Source organism: Fomitopsis serialis, assembly GCF_022376445.1.
Source record: "Fomitopsis serialis strain Sig1Antser10 chromosome Unknown B0H18scaffold_2, whole genome shotgun sequence".
In the NCBI taxonomy this organism is placed as follows: domain Eukaryota; kingdom Fungi; phylum Basidiomycota; class Agaricomycetes; order Polyporales; family Fomitopsidaceae; genus Fomitopsis; species Fomitopsis serialis.
This window is the reverse complement of record NW_025954962.1, coordinates 1019929-1038985: the sequence shown is the minus strand read 5'-3', so window position 1 is coordinate 1038985 and position 19057 is coordinate 1019929. Positions and strand designations below refer to the sequence as shown.

The window sequence follows — 19057 nt, the reverse complement described above, 5'->3', positions numbered from 1 at the left end:
AAGGAATGTCTTCCCGTGCTCGCTGTATTCCAAGGCGCTCATGACGAGTACCGTAACCTACTACAGGAGGACGAACAGTTGGAGAGGAGGAGGCAAGACAAAAAATGCATGGGCAAATGTTCGTGGTGTACAACACATAGAGTAGAGTAGTAGCTATGACAAATTATGTATGGAGAACATCAGGTGCGCGAGAAGTGAGAGTAGTCAATCATCAAAAGGTGGAGGAATGCATCGAGAGGGAGAAGAGGGAATACGGCAGCCTGCACCGGAGCATACACTCAAGTTCGTGTCTTGTGTACATCGCCGGATTGATGGAGGATGGCAGCGAAAGTGACATGAAAGACGGACTGAGATGGGCCTCGGATACGCATACACTAACGAGCTCACCTTCTATTCCATTGTCAAGCACAATCTACATGCCCTCCGCTCGAACCATGAGTGCAGGTCCATTCGCCGTCACTGTCAGGATGAAGAGAGAGCTGCTAGGTGAGGTGTCATTGCACTGAAGATACTGAATATCTGTAGAATAGCGAGGCACATGTCAGCACTCGAAAATCGGGTTCCCAGAGTATTGATTCGGTGTACCATCAACTCTTCAAACAGCAGGGACGTGCACATGCACCGTGCCCTCCTCCACAAACGCGCCCTTCACCGCCTTCAGCATATCCGCCACCTTCACCCCCCGCTCAATAGTCACCAACAGCCTGTGCTCCTTCACCTGTCCATCCTCCATCTCGTGGTATGGCCCCGATAGGCCTTCAGGGTACACCCAGAACACGAGGCTCTTGAGCGTGCGGTCCTCCGCGTCCAGCCACCTCTCGACGCCGCGGATGTGCTCCTCGACGCCGCGGAGGTTCGAGCCGGGCCCGCTGGCAACCGTGGTGAGCGTGCCTGTGGCGAGGATGGCGGCGAGAAGCGGCGTGCATGAGGTCCGACAGTTGAGCGCGCCGTGTCGTAGGGCCATGGTCGTGTCTCTTGCTCTACTGGGATAGGGGCCTGCGGCGGTGTTGCAGTGGTTGCGGACATCTGTTCGCGTAGCGTTCAGCGTTCGTTGTGCATGAAAATAGTGTATTATGTTGCTAATATTAGGCCATCGCGAGAGTCACACTCATGTAAGGTTACTCACTGCTCACGCAGACCTTATTCCTCTGGTACTAGACCAATGGCTCCCGCGATGGTCTACGCGATGGTCTACGTCTTCATAGGGCAGTAAAGAGCTCATGTACACCTTTTTTCGTCGACAGTTCGGTATGGGGAGCCTCAGCCTGAGGGCGGTAGCATGGCTAAGCGCTGTCTGTCCGGATTTGGAGGTGGAACAAACAAGGCCAAAAAAACCGGAAATTTCCCACGACGAATTCAGACCCCCGAAGAGACCTTGCTAGTCGCAAGGTAACTTGAATATATAAGAAGGTCCTGGTATAATACAATGAATATACAGCTTAGTGAATGCCATTGACGGTGATGGCACCATTGGACGCAGGGACCACATCCGCCTCCGATAGCGCCTTGCGCAACGCACCACCTGTCTCATCAATAAAATGCAAGAACCTCAAGATCTCCCGGCAGAGTTGCCAGTCTTTGACTGTAATGGCGCTTCGAAGAAGACGTACTGCATCCCCGCCAACCCCGTCAGCGTCCAGTTGATCAAGACCATGCAAGACAAGTAGGTACGACCCGGCCGTCTTGAGCCGATTGGATGACAGACATAACTGAGTCAGACTTAGCAACGTGTTCACCTAGACGTAGAAGTATTCTCACCTCGAAAAGATCTTTTGGGTTGCCAACGACGTCAAATAGCCGGGCCCATCTGGTCATTTCGATTTTGCGCGCGCATCCAACCACGACATCCAAACAGATGTCAAAATGATCCAGAAACTCGATCGTGTCTGGCAAGAGGCGCTCCCGCTTGGCAGAACCATCCCCGTCCTGCAGAGTAGCATCTTCTTCGACCACATTATGCAATGTCATCTCTAATGCGTGCGCAAGGTACACGAGATGCTGATAATGCGATGCAAAGAGGATGGCCTCTCTGACTTGGCCGTTCTCCAGATGGTAGAGTAAAACATGGTGAAGGAAAAGATGTGACTGCCCCGATGCGTAATCAGTGTGATGACTGTATATGAAATGGAAACGAGGGCGCACACTAGTGACTTGCCGAAACATGGTGAATGAGAGGTTGGTTCTGGTAGCTGCTTCGTACTCTACGCCGATGAAGATGCCCTTATCCATGAGAACAGCTGATGCACGATGAATATGGCGAAGTGATCAACGGTATGAGGACTCACATAGCGGATAGAATTGCAGAGGGATGTTCAGGCTCTCCTTGACGTTCCCTCGCGTGACTCCAGGTGAGCCGGACACGCCCGCTTCGACAGCAGATTCGATATTCAGGGCGTTCAGCCACAGACGAATTCCTTGCCCGTCGTATCCCCATAACGAGTTCTCAAGAGTGCCAATGCCCCGCAAATGGATCCAGCAGAACTCAATCTTATCAGCTAAAATCTGCATGTCGTATCTGACTTCGTTATCACCAGACTTCGATTGGGTAAGTCAGATCATCTGCCACCAAGGGACTGAAGCGTGTAACGCACCCTCCGGGGCCTGAACAGGACAAGCTTGCCGCCTACAATCATCAACACTGTTGCTACCGCGAGATCATCTACCGGATCTCCCAGTTCTGCAACACATGTTCAGGTTCAGAATGACAGACGAAGGGAAACTTGATATCCTTACGTTTCTGAGCACTCGGTATCATCCAGCTCAATGACCTTACAGCCCCAGGTACGGATATGACGCCAGCAAAGCTGATGCTCCCACACTGGTGAAGCTTGATGGTCTCGGCCGTCGGAATGATCAGGTAGTGGTGTAGTGTATTGTCTGCCGTATAGACAAGCAGCGAGTTGTCCACCAAAGAGAGAACAACCACAGGGGTAGTGAGGATCTCTCGATGCAGCACGTTCTGGTTGCTCAGCTCCAGATCACGGGAATATAACCGAATCTTGGCTTGAGGGTGAGTATCATGGCCTTCGATTGGGAGAAGGATGACTTACCTGATACGAGTTTGCCACGTCCACGGCAGCGATCAAGACGTGGTGGAACCAAAGCAGACCGCCCTTCACCGCGAATGCATGTTCTTGCAGGTCATCCGCAAATAGCTTCCACCGTCCAGATGTTGTGCTGTAGTGGGCGAGACCGCGTCGGCCAGCGACAGCGATGAGCCGTCCGTCTGCGCTCAAGGCTGAGTAGCGAATGGGCCAATTTGCTGACAGGTATGCATGGGGAATCTGATCAACAGGTGAGCTCATAAAATGCGCGCTTGTTGTTTGTTCATACCTTAACATGCTGCCAGACGTCGGATTCAGGGTTGATCACACTCATGTCAGGCTGGTCTGCGCCACGGTAGACCAGGACCCGGTCGTCCATCTGGAGAAAAGCGTATTGCGTATTGTCCTGCAGATTGTCAATTTCCAACTCGCCTCCTAGAACAGAGATCGTACCGGTGAATGCTGCCCAGTAGTTGCACTCTTGGCGAATGGTATCACAAAGAGCTGTCCATCGGTCTCTTCGCGCGGTCAGTTTCGAAGACAGACAACTAAATGCAGAACTCACTGTCAGGGGCAGGCTTTGCCAGCACCACCAGTTCGAAGTTCCCCGGAGCCCAGAACTATACGCAGCGATCAGAATACGCACCAGCATCGCGGGAACTTCCGTACCAGGTCTGTGACACCGTACATGAACGAATCCTGAAATCTGAAGATCGATGTGAGTAGATGTGAGTGGGCGACCATGTTGGAAGTAGATGACGAACTTTTCCGGATCGACTTCGTACTCGACCCCAAAGCCCCAAGCCAGACAGCGTCCGCCTACGCTCCATATTGCCCAACCCTTCTCCCAACCAACAGCAAGAACGTATCCGTCAGAGCTCCACTCCATGGAGAGCACAGGGCCTGTGCCTTCTCGGGCGTACATGTTGGGTATCTGGAGGACTTGGGGATTTGAAGAGGGCCGTCCTCGGAGGGAAATCCTGTAAGCTCCACAGTCCCACTGTGATACCCGCACCTCAGTCATAACCCAGAGATGCATTTTATGCGAACGAGCATACCAATATGTACCGGTGGCAATGAGAGAAAACCGGTATTCATTCCGACGGTCATGACACGTCTTGGCTCGTCGTACGGGTATTCGCCGTCCCTGAGCTCGCCAGGATCCTGCCTCCGACGCTTCTGGACCCACCGTGGGGGCTCTACATTGTGTATGCAAGTGCCCTGCCACCGCGCTTCCGGATGCTCGCGAGTGCTCTCTTGCGAATCCCTACGGCTTTGCAGCTACCGCTCAGTCAGCTCTGGCAGCTTGTCATAAGGAGAGTATTTGCACCTGCTGTGAGTCTTGGCTAGCATTTGACAGCGAGTCCCTGGGATAGTCTGCTTCACTGGAATCAAGTTGAACAAGGTAGGCTCTCCCGTCTGAGGTCACCCAGGTCTCAATGCCAGTGGCCTTCGAGTACACCATCTTCGTGACACATACTACAGTAGAAGGTTTCATTACGCAGGCCCATGCTGATATGCCTCGCCCACATACCATCCGAGTCGACGAGCCAGGGGAAGTCTTCGTCGTTCAAGTACCAAGTCGCGCATTGATCTTCCGCTGACTGCATCCCCGGCCAAGGGATACGCTGAACTGTTGATGGGCTCTTGGTCGTGAATAGAATGTACCCATTACGGGGCAGTACACTACGTGACAAATTATGAGCGTGCATACAAGGACAGCTTCGGACACGCACCTCAGAAGGGTTCCCTCCAACCGAACAACCCCTTCGAGATGTAGTCCGATAGATTGGAATGGGAGCGCCTCCCCAGGACCCGGGAGGAAATGGCGCTGTGCGCTCGGTGCAAGCTGCGGTGGCTGGTAGGGTATCTCTTGAGGGTCATAGTCGACCGTGACAATGACCAGATACGACCGTGCAGTCTAGAGTCAAAGTCGTTCATGCATAAGTGACACCGATAGTCAGATGCTGAGGAGGCGCACCTGGATGACAATGTTCCTGCCGTTCGGCGACCAGCTCATTGACACATTCTCTCCGTGCTCACTCAAAGACGTTGGCGTCCGCGCCAGGTGCGCCAGCACTGCGGAAGGCTGCGGGACACAGTTATCGAATCCTTCCTCAACGGACTATATAAGTGACATACTCTGACACGCCATGCAGACAGACCGCCCTTGGTCAGGGTGCAGAAGAGGCTCTTTCGAGGACTTGGCGACAGGCAGATGACCGGCTCACTAGCAACTGGGAGAGCTGGCGCTGTGGATAGCTGCCTTGCTGCAGAGCTAGGGAAGTACATGGTGTTCAAGTTCAAGGACAGATAGTCGCCATTGATTGCTCAGGGCACTGGCGAGCCAGAGACGGCGCTGTCGTAGGTGGATGTGTCGGGACACCAGGTCGCACATCGTGGGTAATTGTTATACTGCACGAATGAGCTCGCTCTCTCACAGTTTAGATAGAGCCGATCCTTTGCCAATCAGCGAGACTGGGACAAGTCGCAATCCGTACATGTATCAAGGCCGAAGACAATTCCTGTGAGCGATGACATATGCATGCGATTGACGAGGTGCGACCACTACAAATACACGGGATGCAAGACCTACTACGCGCACTATGGACCCTAGTGGTACAAATGAACAAACGAGAGAATGTTCGTAAGGGGAACAATAAAGTACTACGATCGACAATATTAACTACTACTTACTACTACCGTTGCCATGTGTGGTTTTACGAGGATCGCCGCCAGGACTTCAGGCTCAGCCACGAACCGCCACCCCTCGACTCACGCGGACGCTCTTCTGCTTTCTCAGCAGAGTCCCGAACGTCAGAGGTAGGGGAGACATAGCGGAATGGGGTATAGGAGTCAGATGGACCCATAGCCATGGTCTGCATCCGCGACTGACGAATGAGGTCCAATATCATCGAGAAGCCTTGACGAGACTGAGAAACAATGCAGATGAGCCACCGTCTGATCGTGCAGAAGTAAGGAACGTACCCTCTGAATGTTGGACTTGAACTTCGCTAGCCCGTGGGTCTCAATCTTTTTCGTCAAACCCCATCCGAAGTTCGAGACAAATCGAGCCTCCGTGGTTTGACGGGTTTTGCTATACCAGGCAAACGTTAGCAGAGTCTCAACCCGCAACGCGTGCCAGAGTGAAGGAAGGAAGCTCACCCGTCATCACCTGCCTGGAAGACGATGCGCTCTTCCACATGCAGAACCTTGACATGATCCAAGTTCCTAGTTGTGCAGCGCATAACTCGACCAGCCGGATCTACTTCGCTCTCCTCAATAACCCACGACTCTGCGCGCAACACGATGCCTTTCGGCGCCCATCTTGGGAGGGCTCCGCTCTTCAAAATGAGACGTGTGGTCGACAGAGTGCCCGACGGGTTGACCGTCCGCGAGATGACGTCGCACGAGAGGATGTGGGAAGCGAGGGGATTAGGGTATCTCATGAGGAACGCATAGGAGACGATAGACCAGGGATCGCTGGGTCACGACGTTAGCTCGCGGTCCTCCACGCACGTTGCAACGCAGCGCGCAGGACTTACTCGTACAAGAAGGACTGCGAGTAGAACCTCATTGCAACTAACGATCCCGGCAGAGCTTGAGAGGGGCTTTATGGGACAGCTTGGAAGACGTGGGTGCAGAGATGGAGTTGAGGAACAAGAGTCTTTAAGAGCCGCGACACCCGTTCGGCAGATGACCCTCGCACTCAGCCATCCGTCCGGCGGGTGGGAGATGGCGCCTTCCTCATTGGGCCGCAGAAGCGCACACGTGACCGTAAATTAGACTCGTCGAAAGCGATCTGGCTTCGGGTGGACGCCACCGAACATCACCTGGAGCGCAGTCCCACAGCCCAGGGCTCCATGCACACGAACCCTGGTCATCTGGGACCACCCAGGCGGGACCCGTCCCCTCGAATCTCCTCGAATGAATCGACCAAGAGCCACTCTTCTCCCCGTCCTCTCTCACGTATGACGAAGCATTCACGCACTCGTCTTCGTCGCGGACCTCGCCCCTCGCCGCGAGCTATCAACAATAGTGGCATAAATAGTACAGTTCATGCAGATGCCCCAGATAACCAAGCACATTATACCGACTTCAAGTCTAAATACTGTATCCGTCACCGACTCTATCGCGAATAACCTTCATCTCGCACGCTACCCTCTCCAGAAACGAAAACTCGCAGACCATCAAAAGCAGGCCGGACCCAAATTGGATCGCCTTCGCGGAGGCCATGGAGTCCGTGCTTTTCGATCAGGGCGAGCTTCGATCCTTCGTGGTTCTCTCCGCCAGCCGCTTCTGTAATGGTGACCCAATCGTCATGCTGCAGATCATGGCTGAAGCCGAGCAAATACGTCCGTTTCGCCCCCATCCGTCTCGCCGTCTCGACCGAGTCTTCAATGCCGAGATGCGACGTATGCGACAGTATCCGTAGGCAATCCAGCACTAAGACCGGAGGTACCTTCCCTCGAGACTTGAACATTGCCCATACGTGCTCCGGAATATGCGAAACGTCGGAGATGTAGGTGATAGCATCTTGGATTATGAAGCCGAAGCACAAGTAAGGCTGTATCGCATCGGCAGGCGACGACGTGGGAAGGTCCTCCGCATGGAGTGGTGTACCAGGAACGTTGGGCGAGGAAGCAGCGGTTGATGCCGGGGACAAGGAATGGGGCGTAATGGGCATCTCCACAGGGGGTGCGGGAGTGAATATGCGGCCGTGATGCACTTTTGTCGCTGCGTCAAACTGAGGTTGCCAGGAAATATAAAACGTGACACATGCCTGCGAACGGCGTTATCTGAACGCCAGTACCCCCAATCTCAAACGGGACGCCTTCCTCTATGATGTGCCACTTGAATTCGGGTACCTATGTTTACGTATGCGTGAGCGCAGTTTGGGGGCGAGTGTCAGACACGAACTCACATCTCCGCCACCAGAAGCATATTCTTTGGAAATGAGGTACGGGAAGGCACGCTGAACCTCCTTGAATGTGTTCATAGACACGTACAGGTCTATATGGAGTTGAATTGCGCCGCGCAAAGTCCATCCTACGACACGGCACCAGTCAGACTGGTATGATCGCCGAACTTGGTACGTTTCCACTGACCTCTCAGGTCGTCCAAACCATTCATGGCTAAGCAAGAATAGGTCGACATGGCGACAAGGGTATGTAACATGGACGTACCATCGGCATGCGCATGGGTGATGAGCACCGCGTCTATGCGGCGCAACCCAAACTTAGGAAACCATTCCACCGCAGCCGACTGGAAGCTTTTGCCACAGTCAATGAGGATGGTGCTAGGAAATGGTGGTAAGTCCAGCGAGTCACTGATACCGTAAGCATGACGAGACGTACACATCCTCCGAACAGGCGCTACGCAGCCGCACCACCGCAGATGTATTTCGCTACTCGGAGAGGGACGGCTGTCAGCCTCATCGACTACGATCGAGTCAGGTAATGCAGACCCACCCTTGCATTCCTCTTTCCCTCCGGAGTCAGAGTAGAGAGACAAGTAAGGCAAGGCTCCGCTTCCGGAGGACGGGTCAGGCAGTCTACGTGCGGAACGCAAGAGGACGTTCCGGTGCCCATGAAAATGAACTCCACGGGCGTGCTGGCATTCGCGCTGTCGTCCTTGGTGTAGTGCATGTTGTCCGAAGATAGATTATGAGAGCGAGGGAAGCGGCGATGACAAAGACGTCCGTCGGGGTAGAGAGTATGTGATCCACAGCGTTCGGCGACAGGACAGGGTGGACCACTTAAGCCCGAGATGAGATCACACGATATCGAATCTCCAGTAGAGGGCTGATACAACTAGGCGCAGTGTCTTGCAGCCGTCCTTATATACGACAGCCGGCCGATCGAAAGTGCAGAGTACAGCTTTGGCACACATCATGAAAGACGATGGAACGAGCCAGGCAGCGCTGGGGAGGCGCCCCATCTTCCGCGGCTTGCTGCATCATCATACTGTATCCGCCACGTGCATCTGGACGACATCGCTCATGACGGACTCAGACAGCTACTTACAGCGGCGTTACCGCGCGATGCAGGTGTCGTGGATAAGTATATCATGGTAACGAAGACGGTACGACGCCTTCTAGTGCGCCACCGCAGAGAAACCCACAAAAAGGGTAGATGAAATACAGAGTCGTGGAAGCAGTACAATTTGACAGATGCTCGGTGTCTCGGTACAGCGCTACTAGGTGATCGATACAAGGCGGCTCTCCCTCCAAAAACTTCGCAGTTCATTTGGTGAAGACTGCACAGCATCGGTCAGCTCGCCTGCGCTAGTCTACCGAGGGGCAACGTACTGGACACGACGTCTTCGTCTTGCATGGCATGATTCAGCCCGACCTTCTGTGCGTGCGGGTTGAACTTCGATGATTTGCCCTGCAGGGATAGATAGGTATGAGTGGATGATTTCGACTTCCCGATCAGTGTCATCCCGAGGGCTGCCACACACGGTGACATTTGGCACGTACCCTGCAAGCGCTGTCAGGGCACGCGAACGGAGGAGGTCAGCGTCTGCGCGACTCACCAGACAAGAGCATATCGGAAGTTTGTGGCCAGCGACCGATGAATGCCGTTACAAACGTCCTATCGCGGACGCTTTGTTCAGTTCGCCGGCGCGCGATCGCTGATGCGGCTGTACTGACCTCTACGGTGGCGCCTTTGCGAAGGCACACAGGGTCCGCTAGATCGGGGGGTGCGCCACGTTTCTTCGTGTATACCTTCACGAGGCCGAGGTCATCCCACATACGCTCGATCAGATAGTCCAAGCTGACGTTCGGGGACACCAACCGTGAGTGGTACTGTCAAGTCATGAACGCCGTGCGATTCACGTACTTGAGATTCATTTCGCAACTGATGACCACTGTATGATCTTCATGTGTAAGCTTGTCCATCTGCTCTAGGCTAATGGCATCGATTTTGTTGTATACGTCTACGTTATGTCAGCAAGCGAACGCATTCTGAGCGCAGGCATATACTTGCAGAGACAGGGTATGTATTTGCGGTTGCCGATGAGAACGTCGATGAATTCGTCAGTGGTGATCTGACACGTCCATAAGCAGTCTTGACATGCGCGGAGACGTTAGTACGCTCACGTCTTCCCGGATCATGACATCGCAATTGTGGAGCTTATCTATACAGCGTCAAATAGAACATCTTGCACGTTATGTTGACTACGCACAGCTCGCAAGAATAGTGCGGATGGTCCTCTCGTCGGTCTTTGTCAGTTTCACTGTGTTGTTGATCTGTTGTTGTGAGTCGTCGGTTTCAAGGTGACAAGTGCGTAAGACATACGGTGATCTGATTCGGAATAAGCTGACGTTGGGCGTACGAGATCATAGTGGAGAAAATGCAGACTTACCCCGCCTGTTGTTTTACGCTTGAAAACAACGTCTGGCTTCCGCCTGTTTAGACGAATACCAACAGCATCCAGCTCGACTTCTAGCAATCGTCGCTGTTCCTCTGATTTTGTAGCGTCCAGCATGATCACTATCAAATCAGCGGTCTTTGCTGTCGAGACAACTTGCCGGCCTCGACCTCGACCTTGACTGGCACCTTCGACGATTCCAGGAAGATCGAGCAACTGTATCCGCGCGCCCTGATACTCGATGACACCAGGAATGGCCTGAAAGACTGATGCGTGAGAAACTGATTGCTACATAGACAAAATCGACACTGACGGTGAGCGTTGTGAACTCATACGCTGCAGTCTCGGAGACTGTATGGGTGCATTTGCTCAACAGTGTGGACTGCATTGTTGCATCAGCCTGACAAGACCTTCAAGGATGGGGTATGCGGCCATGTCACCTTGCCCACTGAAGGGAAGCCAATCAACGCCACTCGTGCATCCCCAGACTTCTGGACGTCGAACCCAGTACCTGCACCACCAGATTTCGTCGTTGGCTCAAGCAGTTGCGCTCGATAGCGCGCAATTTTGGCTTTGAGCAATCCAAGATGGTATTCGGTAGCCTAGCATGATGAGACGCGTCTCAACGTGCAACGTACATTGATTGTCGTACCTTGTTCTTTTGCGCTATCGGTGAGATGTATCAGTGGGCGAAAAGACAGAAGTGTCGCTGTACTGACTTCGCGCCATCTCATCTATGCGCAGTGTCAATTACGTGGGTTTTGCAACACACTGAAAGTTACGCACCCTCAATCTCCTTGATCTAATGCAATGCGAGACCTTGTTTGCCTCCTTCGCCGACTCCGCCTACGAAGGATCACGTACCTTCTCTACAACACCCATCTTGGCGCTGTCTTTCTAGTCAGGCGTGCGTATATCTTGTTTGTCGCGCAACTGCAGTCGAAGTGGCAGACGAATATGCTCGATTCACGGGATGCGCAGAAGTGCCGGTGTGAAAGATACATGTAAGCGCCCGAAGGATTATGGGCGTCTGACGTAGGGAGTGATGAAAGAGGCAAGTCTCGCAGCCGCACTGCACACCTTCCGCTCAGCTACCCGCTCAAGACAGTCGCCCTTCGTCTGTCCTCCCGGTTTCTGACCCCCATCTCGATGAAGCGACACCAGCCCACGCTCTACACACATGTTGAGGACGACGCCGACGACGAACGGGAAGCCAACTGGGCCTCGGCCAGGGCGCAGCAGACACCGCCAGCATCCACGAGTTCCATAAACTCTAGGCGGCCAAAAGCCCGCCAGAGAAGTACATTCTCGCCAGGACCTCTCGCTCCGGGTACACCGTGGCCTCCTCGTCGAGCGCGCCCCCGAGACCGGTATACCCGAACATATACAACCAGTTTGTGCGGCGTTACAGGTCTGGGCAAAGCATAGACGATGACCCCCGCAATGACCCGGACAGTCACTACTACCAGCGAGGTTTGGGCCAGCTGGTAGATGGAGGAGATAGCGACGATGAAGACACGCGGATTGTCGGAGTGGGAGGCGTTGAGGCGGACCGACTATCGTCTCTCATGCTGGATACCGAGCCCATAGAGCCTGAAAGTCTCGAGGATCGAGAGAGATTGGAATGGCAGACTATGCTGGCCTCTGTACTGGAGGGCGAGGTTCTAAAATCCGAGAACACTCGAATTGCGGGTACGCTCAATTCGTCCTCAGAGGAGGAGAACAATCTACGCGCAAGCCTCTGGCTTGGTATCCGAGCCAAGGTCCATGGGAGGACAGTCGAGGACGAGCGCAAGAGATTGGACGAGCGACGATTACGGACCGTCGACACGGTTATCAAGGGCTTCCTTGCTTTCCGAGTTGACGACCTCCCGCCAGACTCTACCGAATCTCCCGCTACGCATGCTCTCCGTCAAGTTAACGCCTTCCTTCACCGGCTCGATGTCGCCCACTCCCTATACCCGAGCTTGCGGGCCTTCCACCAGGACCACCCATCCGCTGGAGAGCCCGACTTCCAAGCGCGTTGCGATACCCTGAACACCTGGTCCACCGTCATCACCTCTCTTCGCCAACTCATTGACGTTATGCGTAAGTGGACGGGCAGCGAGAACTTAGACGTAACACAACCCACATCCACCCCCTCCACCCCGCTCCCTCGCCAAAGGGGACATGACGAACCTGCCCATGGGACTACATTCGTCGATCGTTTACTGAAAGAGGAGTCCATCCAGAGGCAGTTCGAGAAGGGGTCCATGACTACCATTCACGCTCTTGTTGGTACTACGCGTGACGCCCATGTCAACCTAGCCCCCATGTTCCGGGAGATGAACCTTCCTTCCTTCGAGAAGGAACTTGTTCCACTCGTCTCATTCTTGACCAACCTCGCTCAGGCGGTGTTACGCGTGCGCTTGGACTATGCGCAAAAGTTGAAAAATCCTGATGTGCTGATCATTGACCAAATGACGGAGGATCTCAAAGTGAAGATCGGCTTCGCCTGTACCTTGAAGAGGCAGTACGAAGCGTTTCTCATACCAGATCCCGGAGGGAACTGGAAGCTCCCACCATGTATCAGCGACGACTATGACTCCGTAATCTTGGAGGCCCTGACGTTTTTCTTCAATTAATTCACTGGAAACTGAAGAGTGGTGCAAGGGGCATCTACTTCAAAGAGACGGACGTCATTGAAGCGCAATGGGCAACTTTCAACGATGTCAGCTTGACCATTCCAGGCGGTGCCTCACTTGTTGCAGAACAGTTGTGGTAAGTAGTGCATCCACATGTTGTCGAACATAACTTGATGGCGCATGACAGTGCACTCACGAACAAACTCATGGTCCGCGTCACCAACTACTTTGATACGCAGATTCGTATACCGGTGACCAGCGAGCCGTCGCAAACCCCTGCTATGCGCGACGGCAAGTTTCAACCCATGCCGAAGGCCGCCGGATCCACGACATTCGAGACTCACATGAACCCCACGTCCAAGAAGAGTATGTCCGACGAGCAGCGCGTCAGCTGGTACGGGAAGGTCCTCGACGGTGTCAAGCAGCGGCATAGAAAACTGCAGAGGCTAGCACGGTAAGGCTCACATATTCGTCTACATTATACACGATACTGATGCGCTGAAACTGCAGTGTCCTGACGCAACGATTCAGCAACTCTGCCGAATACGATCTGGAAGACGTGCCTATTGACACATTCATTGCGATGCTCGTCGAGACGGATCATTTCCTAGTGTACACTCACAGCTTTGAAGAGGACGGCACCTACATTGTCGCGCCACAGACCCTCCGAGATCGCCCCGAAGCCATCCGTCGTATACTGATGGAGGCCTTCCACGTCAATGAGGTCGACGAGGCTACCTGGATGATGGATATCGGCGACCACGAACAAGAGGATGACGAAGACGTGTCCTATCTCCTGGTTCTATCACCCCGAGTGCGCTTCGTTTGGAACGGGATGGTCCTCATGCTTCCCATTCCGAAATGGGACCTTGACCTTAAGGACAATCGAGTCCGCCTCATAGCCGATGGACCGCAGCACCGACTGGCGTTAGCGAAGGATCGGTTTACTGAACTATTCCTGCCTATCGACGAGGAAGGCGAAACGCTGGAGTCTCCTCTACCTCCGTTGACGTGTCTTGTAGAGGCCCAGGCGCATCTTCCACTAGTCAACCGCGAGTTGCGCAAGATTAGTCGGGCAAACAACAAGCTGGCCGAGTCAATCGTGAACTCCGTGCAATACGTCCGCACTGCACTGCAGGACGCTACAGGCTATCAGGAACTATTAGAGAATTGGTTCGGGTTTGCCGCCGACCATGGAACGCACGTCCAGAAGTACATGGATCGTGCTACCGTGCTCAAATTCAATCGTCTCCTGATCAAGCTTGCCATCTCTTGGGTCTCCTTCATCTGTGACGACTGTGATCCCAACGACCGGAAGACCTTTCGGTGGGCTGTCACCGCGCTGCAGTTTACCCTCCATCGAACACGACGTAACAACATCCTGCAGTTGCCCGAGGAGCAGTTCGAGATGCTTCGACAAAGAGTGGCCAGCTGCATGACCTTGCTCATCAGCCACTTCGACATCCTGGGTGCGCGCTCGAATCTCGAAGCGAAGCGAGAGAAAGAGAGACAGGAAGAACTTCTTCGCCAGCAAGCCGCTAGTGAACGGAAGGACGAGGAGGATGATCTGGTAGATGTCCCGTTGAACAAGGATGGCCCGCGTACGCATATAGTGACCCCATCATCCGAACCTTCTGGGAGAAGGCCACTCGTGCTGTACGAGATCTAGAGGAGCAGCGTGTCCGAGTGGTGTTGAGCAGCACACCGTCGGCCGCGTGCTGGACGAGGAAAAGCTGGTAGATCGTTCACTGGTTTTCTTGGCGGGTTCTGCCTCCAACGTCTCCATTCGCTGGCAGCAAGGCGCTTCATCGGCGCTGGTTCCTTCGGATCGGTATATCTTGCCGTGAACCTTGACTCAGGTTCGCTCATGGCCGTTAAGGAGATCAAGTTCCAAGAAATCGCCGGGCTCCCCAACCTATACTCCCAGATCAAGGACGAGCTCAACGTCATGGAGATGCTACATCATCCGAACATCGTCGAGTACTACGGTATTGAAGTGCATCGTGACAAAGTCTTCCTTTTTGAGGAGTACTGCCAAGGCGGTAGCTTGGCTGCTTTGCTGGAGCATGGCCGTATTGAAGATGAAGGTATTCTCCAGATCTACACCTTGCAGATGCTCGAGGGTCTCGCGTATCTTCATTCTAAGGGAGTCGTGCATCGGGATATCAAGCCTGACAGTAAGTTCGCCATTCTGATTGTTAAGACACCCCGACAACCCTAACGCGGCTCGCTTTCTACAGATATCCTCTTGGATCACATGGGCGTCATCAAGTTCGTAGACTTTGGAGCTGCGAAGATCCTTGCTAAGAACCAGCGCTCCATTCAACGATCGCGCCGATCCTCAGATGCCGCCACGAATGGTGGCGTCGGAGGCGGAGTTAGCAACAGCCTGACGGGGACACCCATGTATATGTCCCCGGAGGTCATTAGGAATAGCTCCCGCGGTAGGCAAGGCGCCATGGACATCTGGGCACTAGGATGTGTCATCCTGGAGTGCGCAACTGGTCGAAAACCTTGGTCCAACCTTGACAACGAATGGTGAGCTGTTCAGTCGTCGGCTTGCGTTCCGGTTCTCATACGCAATAGGGCAATCATGTTCCATATAGGCGTGGCGACACAACATCCTCCCCTTCCCGACCCCGACCAACTTAGTAATATGGGTATCGACTTCATCCGGCAATGCCTCACTATCGACCCGTTGCAGCGTCCTATGGCCCTTGAGCTGATGGAACACCCGTGGATGCTCGAGTTCCGTGCCGCACTTCAAAGCTACGAGGAGGCCGAGCTTGCCACTAGCCCGCCTGTTGAGATGCCTTCAGATCCATCATACGCCAACGCGTCGGTGGCTCGACAAGCTGCCATCATCCAGGAGAAGGAGGTCGAGACTATCAACTCCGCTTCGCCTAGTTTATCGCCCGTTGCAACGGCAAGGAATGGGCTCCCCGGCTCAAACGGGAGCTACACTGGATTATCTGACATTCCTCACGAGGACTTGTGATTTCGACATGTTCTGTTGATTGTAGCCTAGTTTCTGCGTGAACGCTGTATACAAGTTCCTCCTGCTTGGTTCTGATAGAGTATCACAATATACGTACGTACTAGTTCAGGGCTAGAAGGATACGAGTAAACGCATCGTCTTTAATGGCGATATTTTGGGTCAATGACGTCAAGGCTATTCATGTCCTGTATCATATCCTCGAGCCTAGGGCAGTATCAGTTGCACCGCATTTTATCGTACAGTCTGTATTATGTCGACTTGCCAGCTGTCAATTTCGCGCTGTTGTCGGATACAGACAAAGCACATACGCTGGCAGGCTGGGCTGATATCTCGGAGCGAGTACAATAGTCTACATCGCAAATGAACTAAGATACAGACCACCTGTGGCTGTATTGTACAAGACTCCAGTCGTAACAGAGGGATCACTCGATGACCCAACGTTTTGACCGTGTGCTATGGTCGCTCCCACTCGACGCATTGCTGCTGTTGGTCGAGGTGCGCTTGAGGCTGTTGATCTCGGCCACGGCTGTTCTGGAGGACATGGGTGAAGCGCTGTACATGGGCGGAGCGTCCGGCTGCGGCTCGAAAGGTTGCGTCGAAGAATTAAAGAAGCGCGGGCCCATGGCTCTTGTGGTAGGCTCTCGATCCAGACGCGGGTCAATGTATGTTGGGACAAGGATGTCGGTCGAAGGAAACTCGACCTTCTCGACGTCCTTCCCGCCCTTGCTCTCCACAGCACTAGGGAGGAAGTCATCGCCGTCGGACAACGGTTCCTCAGCGTTCACTGGTGAAGCTTGTATTAGACCGGCAAGACAGTCTAGAAGCATTACTCACAGTATCGCGGAAGACCCTTGCCAAAATTGATGCGGCAAACGATCCCCAACGCAAGTGTCACCACAGCCAAGAGAACGGATGCCGAGGCCATGATGCTGAAGAATCGCCACTGAACGAAGGTCCAGCGGAACGTGGCGGCCGCAAACATAGAACCCCATCCAGCGAGGTAGACAACGGCCGATAGAAGGAAAACCAACATGAGAAATCTCTTCTCCCGTCGCACAGATATCCAACCCTTCTCTAGAGTCAGTCATCAACATCACGCTAGACATTCTGTCACGAACCAAGCTCAACCACGGCACCAAGAACTAAGCATGGCAGCATATCAGCGAATGACTCCCCGCGCAAGAAATCCACAACTCAACATACCGCGAGTACTACAATATCGATCACTTTGAACGCAAGAGCGTGGTCCGTAAGGCAGCCGATGTAGCCATTGATGAGCTGATCGATCCACAGACCCGCGGTGACAGCGATGAAGAACAGAGCGACCTGAATGGAGATGGAGAGTAGCAGGACAACATTGTAAATCCGGTTGATGGTGCGCGACGCTCCGACACGTTTGAATGTTTGCCATCCGAATGACTGTACTTAGTAAGTTATTAGACGGTGTATTCGCAACATAGAAAAGCCTGACCTTGATCAACCTCCACGAGAGCACACCAGATACAATCAAGGCCACCCCATTGAGGGCAAGACTGGGTATCTCGACGTCGCCCCGCTCAATCCAGTACGTCGGCAGCAGATTTGCCTGACAGGCTCCGTTCGTGGTCAGCTGCGAGAACTCACTGTGAAATTGCGCTGTGTCGAACTAGTGCAATGGGATTCAGTCGATGATTGCAACTCAACGGGGTGTCGAACGTACGATCTGGAAGCCTCCCCAAGCTGTAGCGGCGATATGCATGAGCAAAGTCGCAATGCTGGGTAATAAATCGTCAGAGTAGAACAATGAAATAACCTTGAACGACGTACATGTGCGGGATTGACTCATTGAGGAGGGCAACCAGAGACATGGCCAGCAGCCAAGATTGGAACATGATGAAAGTGATATCCTCCCGCTTGGTGTTGTCCAACCTAGTGATTCAAAGTCATAAACTGCGGCTTCAATAGAGGTGAGGAACATGACTTACTGCGAGACAGGCCAGTTCAACACCGTCAAGCAAGTGTAGCTCAATGTCACGTCATTGAATCCGTCGCCGCTGAACTTCAGTTCACTTTTCCCATTGACGGTTATCACTTGCGCGGATATTGACCGACGATGATGATGATGCTATAAACCTCGTTTGCAATGGAGCTGACTTTATGTGATACAGTCACGGACCTCTTCATCTTCTTCATCATCCTCATCTTCCTCATCTTCGATGTCGTCGTCGGCGTCGTTCTCCTCAATATCGTCAGCAGCAGAGGGTACTTTAGATGTCGAGGAAGGTGTCGCTGCATGCGTCACCGTAGCAGTCCGCGTAGCAGAGGATGTGGAGTATAGCACTGCTGCTGCTTCTGTTGAGGCCCGGGAGAGAGAAGTACTAGCCCTGACTCCTGTAGACGAGGTATTCTGACGGGGTGTGGAAGTGGTAGCAGCGATCGTAGAGGAACCCGAGGGCGCGACGCTGCTGCTCGATGACGCAGTGGACGATACCTGCAGGCTCGATGACGCAGCTGAAGAGGTTGAGGCGGAGGACGCAGTCGAGGCGATTGTGCCAGAGACGGCCGATGTCACGTTCGCACTGCTGAGATCGACGCTGCTGTTTCCAGTCATCGAACTCGGTTGCCAGAGAATCTCGCACGAATCCGCACTCAGAGATGCAGGTGCGGTCGCACACATGTGCAGAGCACCGTCCCATACCGTGAACCCGTGCTGTGTCGCGTTTCCCTGGCTGACAAGGGTACGTAAGAACGACGCCGCCTGAGCGTTGATGGCGAATGCTTCAATCTGGAGGCCGAGTTGGACGGCGAAATGAAGGACGGAGAAGACAAAATAGAAGGTCGTAAGCTTTGACAATGTGATACGCTCCCACTGTACCAAAATGCGACATGATCATTATGAGAACGAATTCTTTGACGACAATAGGACGCACCAAGAGAGCCATTTGGGCGGAAAGAGGAACATGGGCCCAAGCACGCTGGACATTCATACGCATTGTGACTAGACACGCGTATGTCAACATTTGTTCGGTGATCTG

General features: G+C 53.5%; 7 protein-coding genes across 7 annotated transcripts; 1 reads left to right on the top strand and 6 right to left on the bottom strand.

Annotated features, from left to right (window-relative positions):
- Positions 1 to 550: 550 nt before the first annotated feature.
- Positions 551 to 1092, bottom strand: B0H18DRAFT_196454 (uncharacterized protein). Its single transcript, XM_048037058.1, has one exon. It carries the CDS (start codon positions 962 to 964, stop codon positions 596 to 598), a length of 369 nt encoding a protein of 122 aa, XP_047900490.1. The 5' UTR covers positions 965 to 1092; the 3' UTR covers positions 551 to 595.
- A 347-nt stretch (positions 1093 to 1439) lies between these two features.
- Positions 1440 to 5336, bottom strand: B0H18DRAFT_1113246 (RIC1-domain-containing protein; the record flags this gene model as incomplete). The annotated part of the gene is made up of 18 exons (XM_048032918.1): positions 1440 to 1709; positions 1759 to 2085; positions 2143 to 2237; positions 2286 to 2535; positions 2592 to 2677; positions 2734 to 2998; positions 3051 to 3284; positions 3334 to 3450; positions 3498 to 3562; positions 3610 to 3664; positions 3714 to 3750; positions 3809 to 4044; positions 4113 to 4325; positions 4375 to 4523; positions 4579 to 4730; positions 4781 to 4965; positions 5026 to 5133; positions 5187 to 5336. The coding sequence occupies 18 exons, from the start codon at positions 5334 to 5336 to the stop codon at positions 1440 to 1442; spliced, it is 2994 nt and encodes a 997-aa protein (XP_047900489.1).
- On the bottom strand, positions 5326 to 6757 carry B0H18DRAFT_970399 (MSF1-domain-containing protein). The gene is made up of 5 exons (XM_048043708.1): positions 6590 to 6757; positions 6210 to 6527; positions 6033 to 6141; positions 5486 to 5977; positions 5326 to 5403 (listed from the first exon to the last, which is right to left on the bottom strand). The coding sequence occupies exons 1-4, from the start codon at positions 6619 to 6621 to the stop codon at positions 5765 to 5767; spliced, it is 672 nt and encodes a 223-aa protein (XP_047900488.1). The 5' UTR covers positions 6622 to 6757; the 3' UTR covers positions 5326 to 5403; positions 5486 to 5764.
- Positions 6758 to 7059: 302 nt separating this feature from the next.
- On the bottom strand, positions 7060 to 9094 carry B0H18DRAFT_970396 (beta-lactamase-like protein). Its single transcript, XM_048043707.1, has 7 exons — positions 8516 to 9094; positions 8402 to 8451; positions 8231 to 8343; positions 8153 to 8179; positions 7969 to 8093; positions 7828 to 7912; positions 7060 to 7772 (listed from the first exon to the last, which is right to left on the bottom strand). Exons 1-7 carry the CDS (start codon positions 8690 to 8692, stop codon positions 7174 to 7176), a joined length of 1176 nt encoding a protein of 391 aa, XP_047900487.1. The 5' UTR covers positions 8693 to 9094; the 3' UTR covers positions 7060 to 7173.
- Positions 9095 to 9288: 194 nt separating this feature from the next.
- On the bottom strand, positions 9289 to 11303 carry B0H18DRAFT_1113243 (developmentally regulated GTP-binding protein; the record flags this gene model as incomplete). The annotated part of the gene is made up of 17 exons (XM_048032917.1): positions 9289 to 9302; positions 9355 to 9433; positions 9526 to 9535; positions 9582 to 9640; positions 9700 to 9823; positions 9890 to 9986; positions 10043 to 10097; positions 10150 to 10187; positions 10236 to 10299; positions 10349 to 10354; positions 10416 to 10679; positions 10735 to 10803; positions 10862 to 11023; positions 11074 to 11087; positions 11141 to 11155; positions 11208 to 11223; positions 11286 to 11303. The coding sequence occupies 17 exons, from the start codon at positions 11301 to 11303 to the stop codon at positions 9289 to 9291; spliced, it is 1104 nt and encodes a 367-aa protein (XP_047900486.1).
- Positions 11304 to 11570: 267 nt separating this feature from the next.
- B0H18DRAFT_1081593 (kinase) lies at positions 11571 to 16043 on the top strand (the record flags this gene model as incomplete). Its single annotated transcript, XM_048031417.1, has 11 exons — positions 11571 to 11791; positions 11833 to 12113; positions 12135 to 13029; positions 13065 to 13181; positions 13233 to 13499; positions 13556 to 14626; positions 14659 to 14725; positions 14746 to 14809; positions 14842 to 15222; positions 15286 to 15583; positions 15632 to 16043. 11 exons carry the CDS (start codon positions 11571 to 11573, stop codon positions 16041 to 16043), a joined length of 4074 nt encoding a protein of 1357 aa, XP_047900485.1.
- Positions 16044 to 16465: 422 nt separating this feature from the next.
- On the bottom strand, positions 16466 to 19009 carry B0H18DRAFT_867070 (uncharacterized protein; the record flags this gene model as incomplete). Its single annotated transcript, XM_048039832.1, has 10 exons — positions 16466 to 16827; positions 16878 to 17112; positions 17162 to 17185; positions 17247 to 17462; positions 17515 to 17688; positions 17743 to 17797; positions 17850 to 17951; positions 18008 to 18147; positions 18199 to 18891; positions 18953 to 19009. The coding sequence occupies 10 exons, from the start codon at positions 19007 to 19009 to the stop codon at positions 16466 to 16468; spliced, it is 2058 nt and encodes a 685-aa protein (XP_047900484.1).
- Between the last annotated feature and the right edge of the window lie 48 nt (positions 19010 to 19057).

Excerpts from the sequence above, each read along its gene's own strand:
- B0H18DRAFT_196454 (XM_048037058.1), bottom strand. The coding sequence starts at position 964 with ATGGCCCTACGACACGGCGCGCTCAACTGTCGGACCTCATGCACGCCG.
- B0H18DRAFT_970396 (XM_048043707.1), bottom strand. The coding sequence starts at position 8,692 with ATGCACTACACCAAGGACGACAGCGCGAATGCCAGCACGCCCGTGGAG. Across the intron at positions 8,180-8,230 it reads CACCCATGCGCATGCCGATG|CCATGAATGGTTTGGACGAC; the intron begins GTACGTCCATGT and ends ATTCTTGCTTAG. Across the intron at positions 7,773-7,827 it reads TCAGATAACGCCGTTCGCAG|TGCATCACGGCCGCATATTC; the intron begins GCATGTGTCACG and ends CAGCGACAAAAG.
- B0H18DRAFT_970399 (XM_048043708.1), bottom strand. The coding sequence starts at position 6,621 with ATGAGGTTCTACTCGCAGTCCTTCTTGTACGA. Across the intron at positions 6,528-6,589 it reads TCGCAGTCCTTCTTGTACGA|CGATCCCTGGTCTATCGTCT; the intron begins GTAAGTCCTGCG and ends GTCGTGACCCAG. Across the intron at positions 6,142-6,209 it reads TTCCAGGCAGGTGATGACGG|CAAAACCCGTCAAACCACGG; the intron begins GTGAGCTTCCTT and ends TGCCTGGTATAG.